The 21,624-nt window shown below is 34.6% G+C and overlaps 1 protein-coding gene across 6 annotated transcripts in view; it reads left to right on the top strand.

Annotated features, from left to right (window-relative positions):
* The window catches only part of LOC145291201 (polypeptide N-acetylgalactosaminyltransferase 5-like), a 568,917-nt gene that overhangs the window by 392,525 nt on the left and 154,768 nt on the right, over positions 1-21,624 (top strand). For all 6 annotated transcript variants that reach the window (XM_080136781.1, XM_080136784.1, XM_080136785.1 and 3 more), the window contains exon 5: positions 7,662-7,828. In XM_080136781.1, the coding sequence (XP_079992907.1) occupies positions 7,662-7,828 (167 nt within the window). The remainder of the gene's footprint in view (positions 1-7,661; positions 7,829-21,624) is intronic.

The raw sequence follows: 21,624 nt of genomic DNA on the forward strand, positions 1-21,624 counted from the left end.
TGATGTGATATAGGCACTTGCGGTCATTTCGATATTCATCGGTTCTTCAACGAAGAAAGAAGTGAGCAAAACGTTATGTAAAAAAAAATAGAAACATTAAAAAAATAAAAAAAACGGCAAAAAAAATAAAAAAGAAAAGAAAAAAAGATAAACATTGTCTGCCAAGAGATGCTGGACCAAAGAAGTAAATTAAAAATTGTCTCGTTGTTATAATCCTGTTAAGGGTTGCAAAGAAAAACAGAACGCCAAAATAAAGTCATAATATGTATTGCAGAGCATACAATAGGTAGGATGTTCGTCGTAGCGAACGAACGACCTGAGTTATTCTACTGGATTCAGGCCAAGATCAAAGTGTAGTATCTGTTCCGGCAGATGCTGCACTGAAGATAATTTGTACCAGTCAATGGAGGGGAAACCCTCTATACTGGGACAATTATTATTTTTGGTAACCAGAGTGCCCCCTTTTTGCCTACTTTTAGGGGAGCTGGTTTTTACCTCACATTAAAAACGGCCTTGTGCCTAATTTGCTCAGTGGGGGAGCAAATAAACACCATCTGTTCCGGCAGATGCTGCACTTAAGATAATTTGTACCAGTCAATGGAGGGGAAACCCTCTATACTGGGACAATTATTATTTTTGGTAACCAGAGTGCCCCCTTTTTGCCTACTTTTAGGGGAGCTGGTTTTTACCTCACATTAAAAACGGCCTTGTGCCTAATTTGCTCAGTGGGGGAGCAAATAAATACCATCTGTTCCGGCAGATACTGCACTTAAGATAATTTGTACCAGTCAATGGAGGGGAAACCCTCTATACTGGGACAATTATTATTTTTGGTAACCAGAGTGACCCCTTTTAGGGGAGCTGGTTTTTACCTCACATTAAAAACGGCCTTGTGCCTAATTTGCTCAGTGGGGGAGCAAATAAATACCATCTGTTCCGGCAGATACTGCAAGCAAAGACCATATGTGGGGGCAACCCCACATATAAGACCTTGGTCAATGTAGGGGCAACTTTTCATACCAATTGTCACTATCCAGCTCCCCTACTCCCCGGGGAGTTGGTCTCCATTTCCCCTTCACTCCTCACATTAAAAATCGGCCTTGTGCCTAATTTGCTCAGTGGGGGAGCAAATAAATACCTCAAAGTGTAGCATCTGTTCTTCAGATGCTACACTTCATTTTTTTGTTCTGTCAGTAGAGGAGAAATCCTTTACGACTGAGACAATTTTTATGTTTGTTCTTTTTCTCCACGTTAAAAAACGACTCTGGTGTCTAACTCTGTCCCGTGGGGAGGCATTGTAAATAGGAACACCTTACGACTTAGTCTTCCGGTTTTTATTGATATTGGAATAATCTATTAGTAGGTAATATAGGTTAGTTCCGCCACAAGACCTCCTTTCCAGGCTGATTACTCTGGATGGTGTAGTAGTATTTTTTTTTTACCTCGTTGGGTGGACCATGAACCGCTTGGTGATTTTTCTTTTTCTGCCCGAACATTGTGGTTCTGGTGTGATTTGGGGAGAATCAATATCAAACGTGTCGTAGGCGGTTGTAATAGCCTCTACTTCTTAGGGGATTTATTGTTCAGGGCAAATTTCTTTCTTTTTGACCTGCAAGAAAAACGTTTTATTGCCATTTTCTTATGTATTAATCGTGAGAATTTAATAAAACAATTGATTACTTGCGCGGGTAGACTCCACCACAAGTAATTAAGGGTCAGTAAACCTCACCTAGGACCCCGCTTGTAATAATACATCAGACAAGGGGTCATATTGTCCCAGGGGTTTCCATTAGTATTGTTAACCTGATGAATTGTCTATTTTGAAAAGACACTGAGTAAAACGGTCCAGCAGTTCTTCCATTTTTTTTATGATGGGTAAAATACTGGGGGAAAAGGAACGGCAATTTGTTTCCTTCAATAACTTTGCAACTGAACGTTTATCATAGTTTTAAATTTCAAGCGAATTTCTTTCCCATAGAAGAGAAAAAAAAAATGTGTCACGAGAAAAATTCAATATTACTTTAAAGCAAATGTTTTCATAGCACAAAAAATGTTGACCGAAGGAGAAAATATCCAAAAACCGTATGTACTTCTTTTTTTTTTTTTTAGTAAGCCAAATAAAAATGTTGGTTGACACACTTATTAAATGACGCAAGAAAAAAAACACAAATAATTTGTATTTCTCTTTCTTTTGTATTTATGGGTGCGCCAAGATGTTGTGACAGTGCCAAACAAGGAGAAGAAAAAAAAATATGAAAATATTCTTACTTTCCACGAGTTTGCAATTCAAACTTTTATGTCCATGCACTTATTTGGTTTTTGCAAGTTCTTGATTTTCCTCTTTTTCTCTGTTTTATTGAACACTTGCTTGGTTTAATTCAGTTTTCTGTCGTGAGTTCTTTTGAATGCTGGGTATATTTTGAAGTAGATTGACCTATGTGAGTTCAAAATTAGGCGTTGTCACTGTTATAGCCCGGTTAAGGGTTGCAAAGAAAAACAGAACGCCAAAATAAAGTAACAAGATGTATTGCAAAGCATACAATAAATGGGGTGTTCGTCATAACCGACAAATGACTTGGCTTGGTTCCTCAGAAATTGACTGAGACCTTACGGCTTAGTCTTCCAGTATTTACTGAAATTGGAATAGTCTATTAGTGGATAACCTAGGTTAGTTCGGCCACATCACTCTTATAATATGATTTTATTATTTGTATTGAACTATGTAGCTCAATATTATTTTCTGATTGATCTTGTGAGGTGCCTTTAATAAGTTTCCAGACTTTTTTTCCTATGGGCACTTTTATTGATAGCACACACATGAAACTCTAGTCCCTTTCGGAGTAATCTTCAAAGTAATCTCCTCCGGCTGCAATGCACTTGTTGTATAGTTCAAACAACTTCTGGAAGGTCCATGAAAGTCCTTTTGTATGAGCATGTCAATGATCCTTGTCACAGCCTCTTTCATCTCCACAATTGCCTCATAAAGAGAGCCTCTAAGATTTTCTTCGAGCTTACAGAATAACCCACAATAACAGGGAGCAAGGTCTAAACTTTAGGGAGGGTGAGGAACTGTCCTGATGCCCATTTTGGTCAAATAGTCTGTGACACGTATGGAGCACTCTTGGAACAAACTTTGTGCAAATCTTCCACCCCTTAAGTTCCTCGCAAATAATTGTGTATTGTGTGCCAATCTTTGTCAAATAGTCTGTGATAAGGATGGAGTTGTGGACTTGCGCAAATTTTCTGCATCTTCAGTTCCTCATGAATAATTGTGTGTACAGTTCCCACACTGACATCAAACTGTGCACTTATTGCCTCTATCGTCACACGGCGGTCCTTATCCATTAAAGTCTTTATTTGGCCAATCATCTCTGGTGTTCTGATTTCCTTACTCTTCCCACACCTCTTATCATACCTCACAAACTCCCTGCCTTCCTTTAATCTCTTATGCCACTCAAAAAACTGATGCTCAATTCATGCAAGATGGTCCAAAAGCAGTCTGAAGCATTCCATACGTTTCTGTGGCATTTTTTTCCAAGTTTAAAACAGAATTTTATTGTATATCGTTCTTCTAAAGTATTCTCACGTCCAGATTGCAATTTTTATTCACCAGCTATGACAATCAGGTTTAGTAGGGTGTATTCCAATTCCTGCTGTAGCTGTTCATTTGAACCTAAAATCATAAAAATTGGTCTATCATTTCATAAGATGTATAGCAATAACATACTGAATTTTCATCAGTCTACAACGATATTAAATGTCTGTACTAAAAAGTCTAGAAACTTATTGAAGGCACTTCGTACATAAGTACATATTATTGTGCAGTCTGCGTTCATCTATATAATATTCTGCTTGTTTCTTTCGTTCGTGTTAGTCCATGCATTACATTTTAAAAAAGGCCAAAATACAATTTTTGAAGGCCAAACTGCTTTAGAAAAAGGCCAAATTTGCTAAATTTGGCCTTTAAAAGGCTAATCTGGTAATTCTGGACAAGAATATGAGAGTGACCTCTCTTTGATGTAACCTCATTTTCAAATATGATTATTCTAATAATATATGGTCATTGTTGTAATAGTGTAAAAAGAACTAGTAATCGATATTCAGCAGTTCAGAAGAAAGAAGTGAGCAAAACGTTAATAAAAGGGAACGTTTAAAAGAAATAGGGAAAAAAAGATAAACATTGTCTGCCGAGAGATGCTGGGCCCAAAGAGTGATAAAGGTTTGATTTTATGGTCTTATAAATCCAATGATGCAGTGGATCGAGGCGGTGAGTCTTTACAATTCCAGATGAGCATGGTCTGAAGATAGCAGGCCAGAGGATTAGTTGGATAAAACATGGTGTGACAACAACTATGGAAGGCAGTAATTACTGCGGATAAGTTACAATACTCAGCATTCCTAGCATGTCACCATTAATCACCTAAAGAAGGCCAGAGGATGAGTTGGCCGAAACATGGTGGAACAAAACCAACAACAACAACTATGAAGATGAGGATAAGTCTGCAAAAACAAATGAATGCACAAATTCATAATCTTTATTTTGAACTAGGGAACTTATATAAAATTTCAAACTAAATCCTTTATTTAGTTCACGGGGGTGGATTATTCTTGTTCTCTCAATTACAGCTGAGTAGAAGTGTTAATTATTAATTATTATGCTATTCTTTCTTATTATCGCCTATTGTAAGGACTAAACTTCCAAGCTTCAAAAGACTAAACACAGGATTCTGTGCATAAGGACCAATCAATTATTTTTCATTATAAAGCAAGAACGTTTTATTAAAATATATGTTAAACTTTATGATTTTTACATTGAATAAATGTAGCGGCAACGATTGGTACTCACTATCTATGCCTAAAACTAAACGAACATTCCATGAGCAAAGTTTGTTTCCTTAAACTAACTGAAAGATTGCTTCGCAGCTGTCTATAACCTGACCGTTTTCAAGTCCTTGTTGAAAAGCTACAAAAATGGGAGTGATACCCTTAATACAAGTGATCTCTTGTGTTTCAGAATTTATTTTTCTACATAGTCACCACCATTCTCAATGCACTTTTGTCAGCCTCTTTTGATGCTTTGGTTGTAAAAATTCAGAGCATGCTGTGTCACTCACATTTTGTCGCAACTTTGAAATCAACAAACCCATCTCCTAGCTGTGCTAACATCAACTGTATCGGCTTCATAAATGCTTAACAAGCGCCGATGAATGTTGATTGGTTCAATTTTTTCTGCATTGAGAAATTAAATGGCGCATCTCTGCATGTCCATGAGAGGTTGCTTTCTTAGAGTCTCACACTGTCAATATTTGCAAGAGTGAGATGAAACTTTCAGGTGATGAATGCATAAGTTCAGTCGTCATAACAATGTAAAATTTTTGCAATCCCCTCTGATCCATTCTAGCAAAAAAAAAAAAAAATAGAAGGCATTATTTTTGGAACGTTCTTTGTATTATTAGGATGTCCTTTAAGTTGGTAAACACTTGCGAACAATTGAAATTTTACATGCTAGTAAGAACAAAAAAAATAAATAAATAATGCTCAAAATAAAGAACATCATTTTCCAAGACTTTTTGCTATCAATCTTTAAGTTTTCGGATCTGATCAAAGTACCATTCAGCTTCGAATCAAAGAACTCTTGACACTCTTCCTTAACTTCATCAAACGAGTCAAATCAACCCTTCAGATAGTGTTGTATGCAGCAGAAAAGGCTGTAATCTGATGGAGTACAGTCAGGACTGTAGGGTGGTTGTGGCAGAACCTCAACGCCATCCAGCTGTTCAAACTTGTCTTTGGTCTTCCTGGTGATGTTGTGACCAGACGTGTGTGGCCCCGACAAGCCGCCAACCTTCAACGTCGTGTGTGCCATAGTATTTTTTGTTCAGTGTTTCTTATGGCCGGATCGTCATTTTCTCGCTGGTGACAGTCGATGGGAACATACGTGGGTTCACAAAGTAGAAATATCAAAATAAAACAAACACAAAAAACACAACGCCAATGTTTCACATATATTTGACGGTTGGACTTGGGAGTGTGTGTGTGTCTTCTCCCCGTTCTATCGTTGTTATGTTCGTCTGTACGTCGCAATCCGGCTCTATCTCTATTTCGCAGTCAACTCTAAAAACTGTCCAACCATTGTCGTTATCAGCTCCCATCCGCTACGAACGGCATCTAGTTTGCAACTCTTGTCTTCTCTGTGTCTGTATCTGAAGTCACCCCCCACCCCCTGGCCACCCGGAAGCTGCCCTTCCCTTGCAATCTGTAGGCTTGTATTGTCATTGTCAAATCTGTAGGTTTTTATTGTCATTGTCAAATCTGTAGGCTTGTATTGTCATTGTCAAATCTGTAGGCTTGTATTGTCATTGTCAAATCTGTAGGCTTGTATTGTCATTGTCAAATCTGTAGGCTTGTATTGTCATTGTCAAATCTGTAGGCTTGTATTGTCATTGTCAAATCTGTAGGCTTGTATTGTCATTGTCAAATCTGTAGGCTTGTATTGTCATTGTCAAATCTGTAGGCTTGTATTGTCATTGTCAAATCTGTAGGCTTGTATTGTCATTGTCAAATCTGTAAGCTTCTATTGTCATTGTCAAATCTAAAAGGCTTGATCTAAAAATACCTACAGATTCATTGCTTGCTACTTCCTATTTCATTGTACATTTACTTCCTATCTATTGTTCCTCACTCAGCTCTTAGTGACTCATGGATCATCTTCATAGAATCACAGGTTGTGGCTTGGCATTATCCTGCCGCATCAAAGCGTGTTTTCAGTTGATCAGAGCCTTGCTTACAGTAAAGTTCAACATTGATGGCAAAACAATTCCGAACCAACTCAAAATGCACGATTCCTTCAAAGTTCAACCAAACGCATAACATGACTTTCTTGATGAATCTATCTCTTTTTATTTTATTTATTTTGTTTTTTTACATATGCATAACCACTTATCAAGGCCAGAGATCACTCGAGGATAAGGGTTAAAGAGTGTACAGTAGTCAATTGGACAATGTAGTAATTGTTAGTAATGGAAATTCGATAAATTTGTGGAACAGCTCATCAAGAACTTGTTTACGTTGGACTTGAAGACAACCATATTGTAGTCAGCTGGGAAGCAGGAAAACGGAAGACAATTCCACAGGTGTGCAGTTCTGAGAAAGGAGCTTTGTTCATGGAATCTACGTTTAGGTTTAGGCACAGATAAAGAGGTGGGAATTATTGATAGTGTTTTCAGCTAGATGAGTGTTTCTTGTGAAAGTTTGGCAAGGGGGGACCATAGATTGAAGCTCAATCGAGCACTTGCCATGAAAATAATGATAAAGCAGAGACAAACTCGCAACATCTCTTCTGTGAGATAGAGGTTGCAGGGAAGAGAAAAGGACATCTCCTACAAGGCTACAAAGTCTATTTTGAACTCTATCAAGGCAGGAAAAGTCCTTTCTAGCAGCTCCTGCCCATATGTGGCAACAGTACTCCATCAATTTTATCAATTGCTATCCAGAATTGAAAGATAACTATAACTATACAAATGCAAAAAAAAAAAAAAAAAAAATTAAAAATTGCATAAAGATTCAATTCTTTACAAGTGTTTACAAACTTTTGGGACAAAAGATATAAGCTGTTTGTCCAGTTAGCCTTTTTACTAATGTTTTCTCTGTTTTTCTTCCAGATGCAAAAGTATTGAATACCACGAGAATTTGCCAGATACCAGTGTGATTGTGTGTTTCCACAACGAAGCTTGGTCAGTTCTCTTGCGGACAGTTCATAGCATCATTGACCGCTCGCCTCCCCATCTTCTGAAAGAGATCATTTTGGTAGATGATTATTCCGATATGCGTAAGTTCACAACCATGTTTTTTATTATGTACTCACTAGGAGTTTTTACACGGGTCATCATGAGTGATTCCTCACTGTGGTGTTCCCTGGAGTCTGAGTGACAACAAATCATCCATACTCTCCATGTCTTTTGATAACAATTGAAAAAGATTTTACGTTATCACAAAAGCCAGTTAACATTGATTTTTGACTCACAACGACCATTTGTTGTCTTTTCTGGATTTTGAATGGCAATATGCCTCCCCAAGGTTTCCAGACTCTTTGCACTCTTTTAGTAAACATCTGTTTGGTGTTGTTCATCCTCGGTCTTCCCATCCTCTTAGGCCCTTCATGATCTTTTTGTTGCGGGGCTGATGACATTTTTGTAAAATTGGGAAGTATATAAGAATTTGGGGTCAGTTTTACTTCCCCTGGGTTCATGTGATATTCCTTTCAAGTTTTTCTTTATTATTAGGTTGAGAAGAAAGTTCTTGTGGTGTTTTTAATTTTGATTTCAAATGATGTATTTTCAAATAAGTTTCCATTATAATACCTTTACTTTATATATCATTGTAAATATTTAATAACATAAACTACAAACACTAACTAACCATAACATAAACCATAAACGCAAACTAACCACAATATATATTAAGTTGAGAAGAAAGTTCTTGTGGTGTTTTTACTTTTGATTTCAAATGATTTACTTTCAAATAACTTTTCATTATAATACCTTTACTTTATATTAAAATACTATTAAAGCAGTCACAGGGATGCAACATTGCAGAAATGGGATAACGGTTGGAGTTTGGTTGATAGTGTGATTGGTGATTTATTTTTTATTTTTTTAAATTTTAAATTTTTTTTTTTTTTTTTTTTTTTTTTTGGACCTTGTCTAAAAAGGAGAGACTAGTTCTGGACGCACCAGTCTAAACGAGACAGCAATACTCCATTCATAGGTGAATGGTAGATTTATAGAGACGAATTACATCTCAACCCCAAATTCATTTTTTAACGTCTACTTTATTGTGTTCCTGAATTTTTTTTTAGATAAGATTGGATTATTTGTATTATTCGAACTACTGTTCTCATCTTGGGTTTTATTCGCACAACTTTTCAGTCCATCCAACCTTCTTCAGATGTATCTTGTCAATCCCAGGGATCTTTATGCCAAACTTTGGAATCTGCATAGGATTTTGAATGGAACACCTTAATTGATCCACAAGGGTAGCATGCTCTCATTCCATTAAGCTACGACTTGGTAGAAGCCCTAAGTAATTCACAATTGTATTTTGAGTGTCACCCAGAATGAGTAGACGCTATTTTCTCACATTCTATAAAAATAAATTCGAATACACTTGAATTATCGATTTAAAAATAATTGTGTTTTTGTAATATAATGTTTCGACGTGTAAAAGAAAGAGAATTGCATTTTGCATTGGAATCCTTTAAGTTTAACTGTCATAATGGCTACTGACATAAATTACCAATTTCAATTACCAGTCGCACATCTGTTGCATACCAAATGCCCTTTTATTTATTTATTTATTTTTACTCCTGGTCACTCAAAATCATGCATGCCACCACTTAGACATAAGGAGTAACTATTTAAGACCCTGTTTAGGGAAGATAATCGAGATGTCAGTTCACATTACATTTACACTTCTGCATATTAGAGTCAGGGATGCAGGTAACAGAGAGGAAATTCCAAAGTCTAGTAGTTTGAGGGAAAAAACTGTAAGAGTAGAAATCTTTCCGGCATCTAGTAACCTCGAGGTTAATGATTATGATAAGTATTATTATTGGAATAAAAAATTTATAAGTATTATTCTTCTGGAAAAAAATGATTATGATAAGTATTATTCTCTGAAAAAATGTTTATGATAAGTATTATTCTCTGGAAAAAATGTTTATGATAAGTATTATTCTTCTGGAAAAAATGTTTATGATAAGTATTATTCTTCTGGAAATAAAATTTATGATAAGTATTATTTTCTGGAAAAAATGTTTATGTAAGTATTTTCTGGAAAAAATGTTTATGATAAGTATTATTTTCTGGAAAAAATGTTTATGATAAGTATTATTCTTCTGGAAAAAATGTTTATGATAAGTATTATTCTCGGGGAAAAATGTTTATAAGTATTATAAGTATTTATTATTATAAATGTTTATGATAAACTTTTTTCCCCCAAGAATAATACTTATGATAAAAAAATGGAAAATGTTTATAAAAAGTATTATCTTCTGAAAAAAATGTTTATAGTTTGTTTTTAGAAAAAAATGTTTATACTGAATATTGTTTTCTGGAGAAATGTATATAGTAACTATTTTTTGTGGGAAAAAATGTTTATAAAAATATTGTAAAGAAAATACCTTAATTTACAATCAAATTAATAGATCACCATCGAATAACTGACAGAAGAGGTAATATGTATAAAATTTTTAATCTGTATATTTTTTTCTTATACAAAATAAAGAATGGACTAGAATGATAAGCATCTTTGATTTAATCTTAAGGAAAACTATTTTTTACAGTGTCATTGATGTCAAGAAGATGACTCCCCAGCAGTGGAAGATTTAGCTTATCCACTTTATGATATAGTAATCAAAGAGAAAATACTGTTTGGATTAAATATGGAATTTGATGAAATCGATTCAAAATAAGTTTTGTTTTTATAAACACAGACCAATGTTTGCTAAAACTGATTAAAAAATTTTTAGTATTTTTTAACAAAACTATAAACGGGAAAAAAAAAATGAGGGCGTCTTTACTTGATATATGAGATGAGGTAAAAAAACAAAAACAAAAAAAAACAAGTAGCAGTGAAGTGATAAGCACCTTGAACTCTATCGCCCGGAAACTGAAGTGGCACTAAAGGGTGTTTGTAATTAAGTTACAAAAAGGAACAACAATTTGGTTCAAATTTCTTAGTTGATCTCGTTAAAAGGCAACAAGAGTCTTTGTTCTACTTAATAATTCTTAACATGGAATTTTTGGATCATTGTTTAAAGGGGGGGGGGGCAAGTGGTTCTTTTTTTTATATCTAACTAGCCGTCCCCACCCAGTGTTGCGTTGGCATAAAAGAAAAATAATGACTAATTTGTTTACAAAGAAACGGAAAATTAATTTCGGTAACTTTAATTTCATAATTAAATTATTTTGTGAAAAACCACTGTCCATAATTTCCCCAGCTCTTTGTCTTGAAATATCAAAATAATGAAACAAAAGTTTATATATATATTTTAATCTCCCAACATTAATTAATCTACTTCCAAATTCCAGTAAGGATATTTATTTATTTTTTATTTAGTGGTCAGTTCTCGGCTGTCTAACCAGTTGAACTAGAACTAAATACGAGGGTTGTTCCAAAATTAAAACCTATTTCTTTTTTTTTTTTTTTTTTTTTTACCAAAAAGGTGAAAAGCTTCAAAGACAGGAGTAGTACCATTAAAACGAGCAACGTTTTGTGCTCCAAGATTTTATTTTTCTACATAGTCACCACCATTCTCAATGCATTTTTGCCAGGAATTAAATGATGCATCTCTACTTTTGACGCATATCTATGACAAGGTTTGCTTTCTTAGAATCTGACACCGTCAATATCTGCAACAGAGGTGAAATTTCCAGGTCATGAATGCATAAATTCAGTGATCATAATGATGAAAGTTGCAATCCCTTCTGATCCATTCAGGCGAAAAATAGAAATAGGAGGAGTAGGAGGAGGCATTTATTTTGGAATACCACTCATATATATATGTATATATATATATATATATATATATATATATATATATATATATATATATATATAATGTTTTGTACCTACAGGCCCAACCACGAAGCCACCTTTAACTCCATTAGCAAGGAACGATACAACCACTGCAAGAATTAATTGAAATTAACATTTATAAAGCCAAATAGAGAAATAATATATATATATATATATATACACACACATACATATATATTGCAGGTGATTGAATGACTTACTGGCTAAATGGTTTTCTAACGAATAATATATTTTTTTGTACAGTTTTAAAGGTTAAAAACTTCCAAGACATATATATATATATATATATATATATATATATATATATATATATATATATATATATATATATATATGTCTGTGTGTGTTTTTATATTAAGCAATTGCCATGTCATAAAATATGCTTAAATTTATTTTAATTCATACAACTTTCATATTTATTATTACAGGGCCAATACTCTATTGAATATTATATTGTACCTAATATATAGCACTGATTTAAAAGTTTTTGTTTTTTTCTTAATGAATTGGTTGACATCGGCTAGAATTGAAACTGAAACATTTAGCCCTCCAGCTTCATTTCCTACAGATGTAGCTTTCAAGAGCTAGATAAGAAAGATTTAACATTAAACGAGTTGAAGAAATGAATTGAAGATAGGAATATATTGGCAAGTTGAAATGGATATTTTGTATTTCAACTTGCTGATGTGTGTGTGTGTGTGTGTGTGTGTGTGTGTGTGTGTGTGTGTGTACACATTATTCATCCATCCAAACAAAGATTTTACTTGTTATAAGCCATCTTTGGTGTAGGATTACTATTTCCTGTTATCTTCAGTGTTATGTGACCAGTAGTTTAAGAGTTTATCGGTTAAATATTTACACACAAACGTACATCTAGTTTTATTTATATACAGGATGGAACGATAAATTTGTCGCCCTAAAGAAAACAACACTACAGCTTTATTTGAAAACTTTTACCGAAAAAATTAATTCAGGTAACTTGATTATGTGGTAGAGCTGATATCTTTTCAACGTAGCCGCCTTCAGCCTCGATCACTGCCTCAGAACCGAGAGCATACATTTTCCACAAGCGCCGACAGGAGCTTGACAGAAAACTCGGCAGATGGCGGCAATCAGGCTGGCTGTGGTGTTGTGGGAGGTCATGTTTGTGATGTTCTTGATATATGACCAACAAAGTAGTCCAGCGGGTTCAGGTCAGGGGAGGAGGGGAGGTGTCAGTGAAAGAAGGGTACAAAGTTGTAGCCTTCTAAAGCCAACCCTGGGTCTCTTTGGACTTGTGGGCCGGTGCTGACTCCTCCTGCCACACTCGGGGTTTGCCAGCGGCCATCTGATTGCACCAGAATATCACCACACTCTTCAGCAACTACACTTTGGTGTTGACTTTCAAGCTGACTTCAAAGATGTGAGGTGGCATGATGTGGCCCTCACTTGAAACCACACCAAAAACCATAACCGTGGCCGGAAACTTCATTAAGCTATTCCCTCAAGCATTGAACTGTCCAGATTTGCATTTTGAGGTTGTTGGCAATGGTCCTGTTGTCATAACTTGGATCGGTAGAGAGCATGAGTTGTACAGTGGCGCATCTCCAATCTTGCTCGTTGAACATTACGTCACTTTTAGACATGATAAAAGGCTCCTATCACTTCTTGGATTTGTACACAACTGGCCAACTATTTAGATGGTCTGCAACAACATCCAAAAAAAAAAAGTGTTTTTCATCAAACGGAAATGAAATCATCACGTCTTTTCTATTATGACAATTTTATCGTTCCACCTTTTGAAATATTTCGTCAGATAGGGAAACAACATTTATATTCATTGATTCATAATATGATTGATATTCAGTTTTCTTATATCAATTGAAATGTTTAACGAATAATAACGCTTGAATCACTAAATCAGATTCCAGCGTTGCTGACACCAATTATCCTTGTAATCCTATGAGATTCAAGAATAGATATAATAAACAAAAAAAAATGAATAAATTATTCTTATCAAGTGTTTCAGAATTATTGGACTGGTGCAAAATCTTTTGCCGATTTAATATTTCATAATTTTTATTTGGATTATTTATTTAGTTAATCATAGCTTTCCTACAAGTGCCGTTCGACCTTAGACATTCGACCTTCGACACCAACTGCAGAAAGTGACTACGCCTGAGAGTATCCTGTACCTCTACAAGGCCACCATTCGCCCATGTATGTAGTATTGTTGCCACATTTGGGCTGGTGCATCTACCACTAGTCTACCATTCTTAGACAGGGTTCAAAAGAGAGTCACTAACCTGATAGGTCCCACACTATCAACTAGGCTTCAACCATTGTCTTATTGACGAATTATTGCATTCCTCTGCCTGTTTTACAAGTATTTTAATGTTAGGTAGTCTGACAAACTACAAGCCCTTATCCTCCCTTGACATAAATAACCCCCAATAAACCTGACAAGCAGCAAAATCCCACCCCTACACAGTAGAAATCCCTAGATGCTAGAAAGCCTTCTATTCTAATAGTTTCTTCCCTAGGACTGCTAGACTTTGGAATTCCCTTCCGGGTTCGTGCTTCCTTGATTCTACTGACATGCAGAAATTCAAATGTAATGTAAACAGACATCTTGCTGCTCAACTTCCTACATAGTATCCCTGAAAATTATGTCCCATATAGTAGACCCCTACTTCAAAGTAACACTGTGCCTTATTTGAGTGAAATGCAAAAAAAAATTTTAAAAAGTAAACAAAATATTGACAAGATGTTTCTGGCTTTTTTTTTTTTTTTTAGATAAGGATTGATAATTCATATTATGTGCATTATTCGGACTACTGTTCAGTGATCTCCAACCTTCTTCAAATATACCGTATCAAACTATGGAATTTTTCGCTAATACTCTGGAATCTGCATGGAATTTCGAACGGAACCCTTTATTTAATCCATGGAAGTAACATGTTCTTGTTCCATCAGCCATGACTGGGTAAAGGTCCTAAGTAATTTATAACTGTATTTTGAGTGTCACCCTGCACTGAGGATTGAACCTTCAACCTCCAGAGAAGTGTAACTTACAACTGAATTTTACTGAGTATATTACCGACTATGCTATGGATCATCTTGAAAGTTAAAAACTTTTTTGAAAAGTTTTTGAAAATCTTTATTCATAATAACGACTTTTGCTATCTATGACTTGATTCTATCTCTCAACGAGTTTGTAGATTCTTTAAATTTGGTGTGAAATATGAATTTAACTCATGTTCAATACCCTCTCGTAATGTTAATGGTTTTATAGAAATAAGTGATAATTCAAGGGACCTAGAATATGCAGGATGGGGAAAGATTTTCCAACCAAATTCTCCTAAGAGACTTTTGGTCAGTAGTTCTGTGTGAGGATGAGCATTATCATGATGGAAGACGATTCCCTTTCTGTTGACTAAAAAAGATTATTTTTAGGTCAACCTGGTTGAGAATATTGCATAAAAATATGAATGATGCTTTAATAATTTGAAAGACAAAGAAATTAATCATGGTAATATGTTTAAGTAATAGTTATATGCATAAAATAAAATAAATTGGTTTAAAATGACTCTTTTACAAGGAGACAAAAACTTTTGCATCGATCTGATACTAAATGTACCTATGACTTGTTGAGTACCACTCCATATACTGCTTTTATTGTCATTATGAAAACTAACATATTTTAACAAAAAAATCGTTGTTGAAAAATGAACAATAATTGATTGGTCCTTGAATAAAAAATCTTCTGTTTAATCTTTTGAAGGTTGGAGGTTCAACCCTTACTGCAAGTAATAATAATTAAGAATATAATAATAATTAACTAACACTTTTATCTGGTCATGATTGATGAAACGAGAACAATCCATCCCCATAGATTAAATAAAGGTTACAATTAGAAATTCCATATAGTTTCTTCAAGGTGATATGTTTAATAACAATAGTTTAAAATACCTCCTTCTACAAACCAGCAAAAACTCTTTAGCACCCACCTGATATATAAATATACCTATCTTTATAATGATACATATTAATAGTGTTACATGGGTGACCGACAACGCCGGAAAATATTGGATCTGGGCAAAACCAGATGTAAATCGGATTGCTGACAATGACGTCAACCCTACATTCTGAGCGAAGAATCGATATCATGAAATAATGAGAGAAAATATTTTTACTGGATTGGAATTGTTAAAAGTGCAGAACAATAAACAATCGAAATTTTAAATCGAAGGTCAAAATAAGTAAAAAGATTCCGATCAAGGAATGTGGGGGATGTCAATATAAGTCGTAAACAAAGGCAGTAAGTCAAAGATAGAGAAAGAGACAAGCCGGCTGATACACATCTGTCATCACTGCACCAACAACCACACACCATTCACGCACCAACTCAAACTCTCTCGCTTGTCATATTATCACTGTAATGTAAATAATACTTTGTTGATTTAACAAGTTGTTGTTTGATATCAAAAACCACGGTTATCAGTGTATATACTATGGTACACATTTTGTAAAAGTGCAAACCATAAATTATATAAATGACAATATTACATTACAAGGATGGAATACTGTTGCCACATCTGGGCAGGAGCTGCTAGAAAGGACTTGTCCTGCCTTGATAGAGTTCAAAATAGACTTCGTAGCCTCGTAGGAGATGTCCTTTTCTCCTCCTTGCAACCTCTATCTCACAGAAGAGATGTTGCGAGTTTGTCTCTGATGTATCGTTATTTCCATGGAAAGTGTTCGACTGAGCTTCAATCTATGGTCCCCCCTCGCCAAACTTTCACAAGAAACACTCGTCTAGCTGTAAACACTATCAATAATTCCCCCCACTCTTTATCTGTGCCTAAACCTAAACGTAGATTCCATGAACAAAGCTTCTTTCTTAGAACTGCACGCCTGTGGAATTGTCTTCCGTTTTCCTCCTTTCCGGCTGACTACAATATGGTTGTCTTCAAGTCTAAAGTAAATAAGTTCTTGATGAGCCGTTCCATATAAGTTATCAAATTTACCAAATTTTCATTACTAATGATTACTATATTGTCCAATTTCTACTGTACACTCTTTAACCCTTATCCTTGAGTGGCCTCTTGGCCTTGATAATGTGGTGATGCCTATGTAAAAAAAAAAAAAAAAAAAAAATTACTGGATTCAGCTAACCGGAATAGGGTTGATATGCCTCAAAACAAAACAACCAAACCAAACGCAATGAATTAATACTTGAAAATATAAATAACTTAAAAAACAAAAACTTTTACAAGAATGACTAAAATCTAAAATGGTTGATGTGCTGTAAAGCACGGCAACCAAATCATTTAAATACAGGGTGGAACGATAAAACTGTTGCCCTAGTTTGATGAAAACCAGTTTTCTTTTTTATATTGCCGACCATCTACTAGTTGGGCAGTTGTGTACAAATCCCAAGAACGATAGGAGCCTTCAATCATGTCTGAAAGTGACACAATGTTCAACTAGCGAGATCGGAGATGCATTGCTGTACAACTCCTGTGCTCTACTGTCCAAGTTCTAAAAACAGGACCATTGCCCAAACCCTTAAAATGCAACACACTTCCATACTGAACGGTCCTAGATATGACCTTAAACTATATCTGATGGTGAGGCCCCAGCTTGCGGGCTTTGGGGAGTGTGGAGCCACCCTTTAATTGCTATTGCTCCCAGGTCCACTCTGACTTAGAGCGGTAGTACCTGTTAGGGTCCCAAGTATGGGTTAAATAGAAATCAACTCGGAAAAAAAATATATTCTATTAATTCTTCTTCAAAATAACTGGATTCGGCATTAAATAACCTGAAAAGAGTTGATATGCCATAAAACAAAAACAACCAATCCATACTGAATCGAACTCTCTCACTAGTCATATAATCACTGTAATGTAAATAAAACTTTGTTGATTTAATAAGTTGTTTGATTACAAAAGCCACAGTCATCAGAGTGCATTTTGTAAAAGTGCGAACCATAAATCATATTACATTATTTGTTGTTTAAGAAATTAATATTTAACTAAAAAAAAAATATTTTATGCTAAGCAGTTCAGGTTTTTAAAGAAAGATATACCAATTTAGGTACATTTAGAAGATCATAATCCGGTAACAAATATTCAGATAGCGAATAAGAAAAATAGATTAATTTAAGTAAAAAGAGATAAATACGATTCGATATCCACTCCAATTAAAAACTTTATCAAGAATAACATGCTGAAATAACAGTCAGTATTTATACAATAGTACTTCTTTGCTTGAGGTTTAAATCTGCGTCTAGTCGTTAGGCCCAAATGCAGAAGCAATAGGCAATTTGAACTGATCCTTCAGCTGCCATTATTTCTGGTTTCACTTTAATCTGAAAGGCAAGGTATGTCTAGCTATGTGCCTCTCCCCTTCTTCGAGGGCAGTTAATCAGTTTTTAATGTGACGAAAACCAGACTCCCAAAAAGTGGCACTCTGGTTTGGGACAAAAATAAAAATTGACTAACTCTAGAAAGACCTAGCATTTAACGATTGAAAACAAAAAAAAAAAAAATAATAATAATGAAATGTTGTACCAGAACAGATACTACACTTTACTCTTATCCAAAAACCTTTACATGTTTATAACACATATGGCTACAAAACAAATTAATCTACAAACTGGTTATGAGACGATTCCAATACAATTACAGATTCCGATTCTTTATAAATCTCTAAATATATAACAATAAAATAGTTATTTTGTCTCGATTACCGTAAAAATACCTGTCAAATGTGCATATATATTCTCACACGTAAAAACATATTTGTGTGGTAGGGTGATCTATCGATTTTAGTTTTATTTGAAGTTTAAATCAATAAATATTTATTATTTTATCATTACTACCTGCAGTGGAAGACTTTTTTAAAAACAAAATCAAATAAAAAAAAATAATTAACGGAATCGTTTTTGGCATCGGAATATAGGCACAATTTTTTTCAATACTGATTCTGATACGCCAAAAAATTCCAACTTTTCCGATTCCTATTAAACATCTCAACACTAACACAAACCATCCGTCTATAGAACATCTTATAATTTTATGAACGGATATTAAAACATTATCTTAGCAAAATTAATTATACAAGGGTCGTTCCAAAAGTAAAGCCTCCTATTTTTTTAACTCAAAAAGTTGAAGAGCCACAAAGACGTGAGTGATGCCATTAAAATGAACAACCTTTTGTGCTCCAGAATTTATTTTTCTACATAGTCACCACCATTCTCAATGCACTTTTCTAGAAAATCCATGATACATCTCTGCTTCTGACGCACGTCCATGACAGGGGTTGCTTTCTTAGAGTGTAACACTATCAATATATGCAACGGAGAGATAAAATTTTCAGATTATGAATGCTCCATAACAACGCAATTTGTAATCCCATCTGATCCGTGAAAAAATAGGAAGCATTACTTTTGGAACAGCTCTCATATATTTGTGGCAATAACATAGTGGGTATAATAATGACTTGTGTTCAACTAATTGTATACACTCACACCCCTTTCCTGATACAATCTTGAGTAGCATATCAGTTATGATTAATCTAGTTTCGAGGAGTAAAAAAGTAATACGCTAATTTCTTTAATATGAGTATGGTCAGACCATACCCTGTATACATTACAAGTTACTTCCATGGCAGGTGCTTGTCTGAGCTTCAATCTACGACCCCCCCTCCCATCTCTGCATAGTTTTCACAAAATTCTACAACCATTACCAACAATTTCCCCCACTCTCTATCTGTTCCTAAATCTAAACACAAATTCCATGAACAAAGTTTTTTTCCTATAACCACCCGCCTGTGGAACTTTGTTCCGCTGGCCTGCTTCCCAGCTGATTTCAATGTGGTCATCTTCAAGTCCAATGTAAACAAGTTAATTAATTTAATTCTACCCAACATCTACCACTGATGATCACTTTGTGCACTTATTAACCCTTATCCTCGAGTGAGAGTTTAGGCCTTGATAAGTGCTGACTTCCTTGTTAAAAGAAAAAGTTACCCAACTTATAACTACTTATTGCATTGTTTACTTACAGCAAGAACAGATGGACTTTTTTTTTTCTTTTTTTTTTTTAGCAGGTATAGATATTTTTTCCTACAGATTAATAGTAATGTAATAAAAACGTTGCTGATATATAAACAAAATAAAATAATTATTATGAGACCATAATGCATTTCACAGTTAAAAAGCAACATGATTACTTCTTAACTGTCTTTTTCTTTTTTTTTTTTTTTCATTTTATGCAAACTAAACATATCTATAAAAGTGAGAATGTGTGTGTGTGTGTGTGTGTGTGACGACACTTCTCAACCTATATACTCAACGAATTTTTTATCTACAGACTTGAAATTTTATATATAGGGTATACAGACATCTGGAAAACTTTTTAATCGGTTTTCATCCGGAAAAAAAGCTGCTAAGGGGTCAAAATTAAGAAATTGGTACTTGGCGGTCATTGGATTTTTTTTTTTTCTGTTTGTCAACTGTTTCATGACTGCGTATGCACGGTCATGAAACATGACAGATTCCTTATGTTAGGAATAAGTAAGTTTGGAAAACACTTTTTAAAGATCGTGTCAATCTGGCCTAATGGTTATCGTACTTGACCCACTGTCTTTAGGTTTTGGTTTCGGTCTCAGCTTGAGTACTATGTTTTTTTTTTTATTGTTTTTTGTGAACTGTTTAAAAAAAAAACAATACTCAGTTTTTTTACGTTTTTTTTTCTTTTTTTTTCTTTTTTTTTTCTTTTTTACTTCATTTGTTTTTATAAAGGAACGATATTTTTGCTTATAATAAATGAGAAATCTGCATTAATTTTACGGACGGGCAATGCCAGGCAACCCGCTAGTTTCTAATAATATAATTCCAAAACAAAGCTGTCCAAAGTTATTGGCAATACCTAAATGCGAAAAACAAATTATGAAATCTATAAAGTAAAACGCTATCTGAACAACAGCTGTTCATTTCCAAAGACGAACCTGATACACAATTATCATAAAATGCAATAAAAACTTTCCAACTTGGTAACTGAAGAATTTATACATTTCAGAATAAAGACAGTAGGAAGAAACGTTTGATTATGGAGATTGTGATATATTAAATAGCGTTAAGCGTGCTCAGTTTCAAAGACAAGAATTGGTGGTTCTTGCCGTCTAACAAATCAATTCTCTCTGAAGAGAAATGAGACTTTCAGTATGTCGCCGTTGTACTTTGCAGGGGTCGTATAGGATTATCCTTCTGGGCTACATTAGTCTGCTTTAACTTATTTGGTTACAGTAATGTTATATTTTACTTATAATATTATATCAATTTTATACAGGAAATGTAAATGACACCTCGTAATTTTATGTGTAAACTTTTGTACTGCTTTTATTTTATGTAATTAGTTGATACATTGTGTGTGTGTGTGTGTGTGTGTGTGTGTGTGTGTGTGTGTGTGTGTGTGTGTGTGTGTGTGTGTGTGTGTGATATACACGTATATCGAATTAAATTTTTTATTATAATCGTCTTTTGGCACCTTAAAAAAACAACAAAAAAAACTAATCCCTCGCTGCTCTTGGTTTTTGTCAATAATATTATTTTTCATTGTATGTTATCGATTTTCTCCTGAAAAGATGATAACTGAAAGAGCTCTTGAAAGATTTCCGCTTATCATATTTAGATGTTTATATATATACTAGCTGTACCCACTAACCGGCGTGCCCCCCCCTCGAAAAAAAAAAAATGAAAGTACGGTTGTTGTTGCTGCTGCTGCTCAACCTCCAACCTCCTCGTGTCATGAACCGATTTCGGAATAGACATTCCCAACTCCTCATGGTAGTAGGCAGCCCGGGTGGAAAGAGGTGGAAAAAAACAAAACAAAAAAAACATCACATTTAGCTATTAAAACTGTAGTAATGTTGACTGGTTACTTATCAGTTTCCGCGACTAAAAATAGTTCGTCTCTAAGTTTTATAAAGAAGCAAAAAATTATGTAAGGACGAAAATATGGAACCCTATCGTAAGGAAAT

This window comes from Euprymna scolopes, chromosome 12, assembly GCF_053919585.1.
Source record: "Euprymna scolopes isolate OS-2025 chromosome 12, ASM5391958v1, whole genome shotgun sequence".
Lineage (NCBI taxonomy): Eukaryota > Metazoa > Mollusca > Cephalopoda > Sepiida > Sepiolidae > Euprymna > Euprymna scolopes.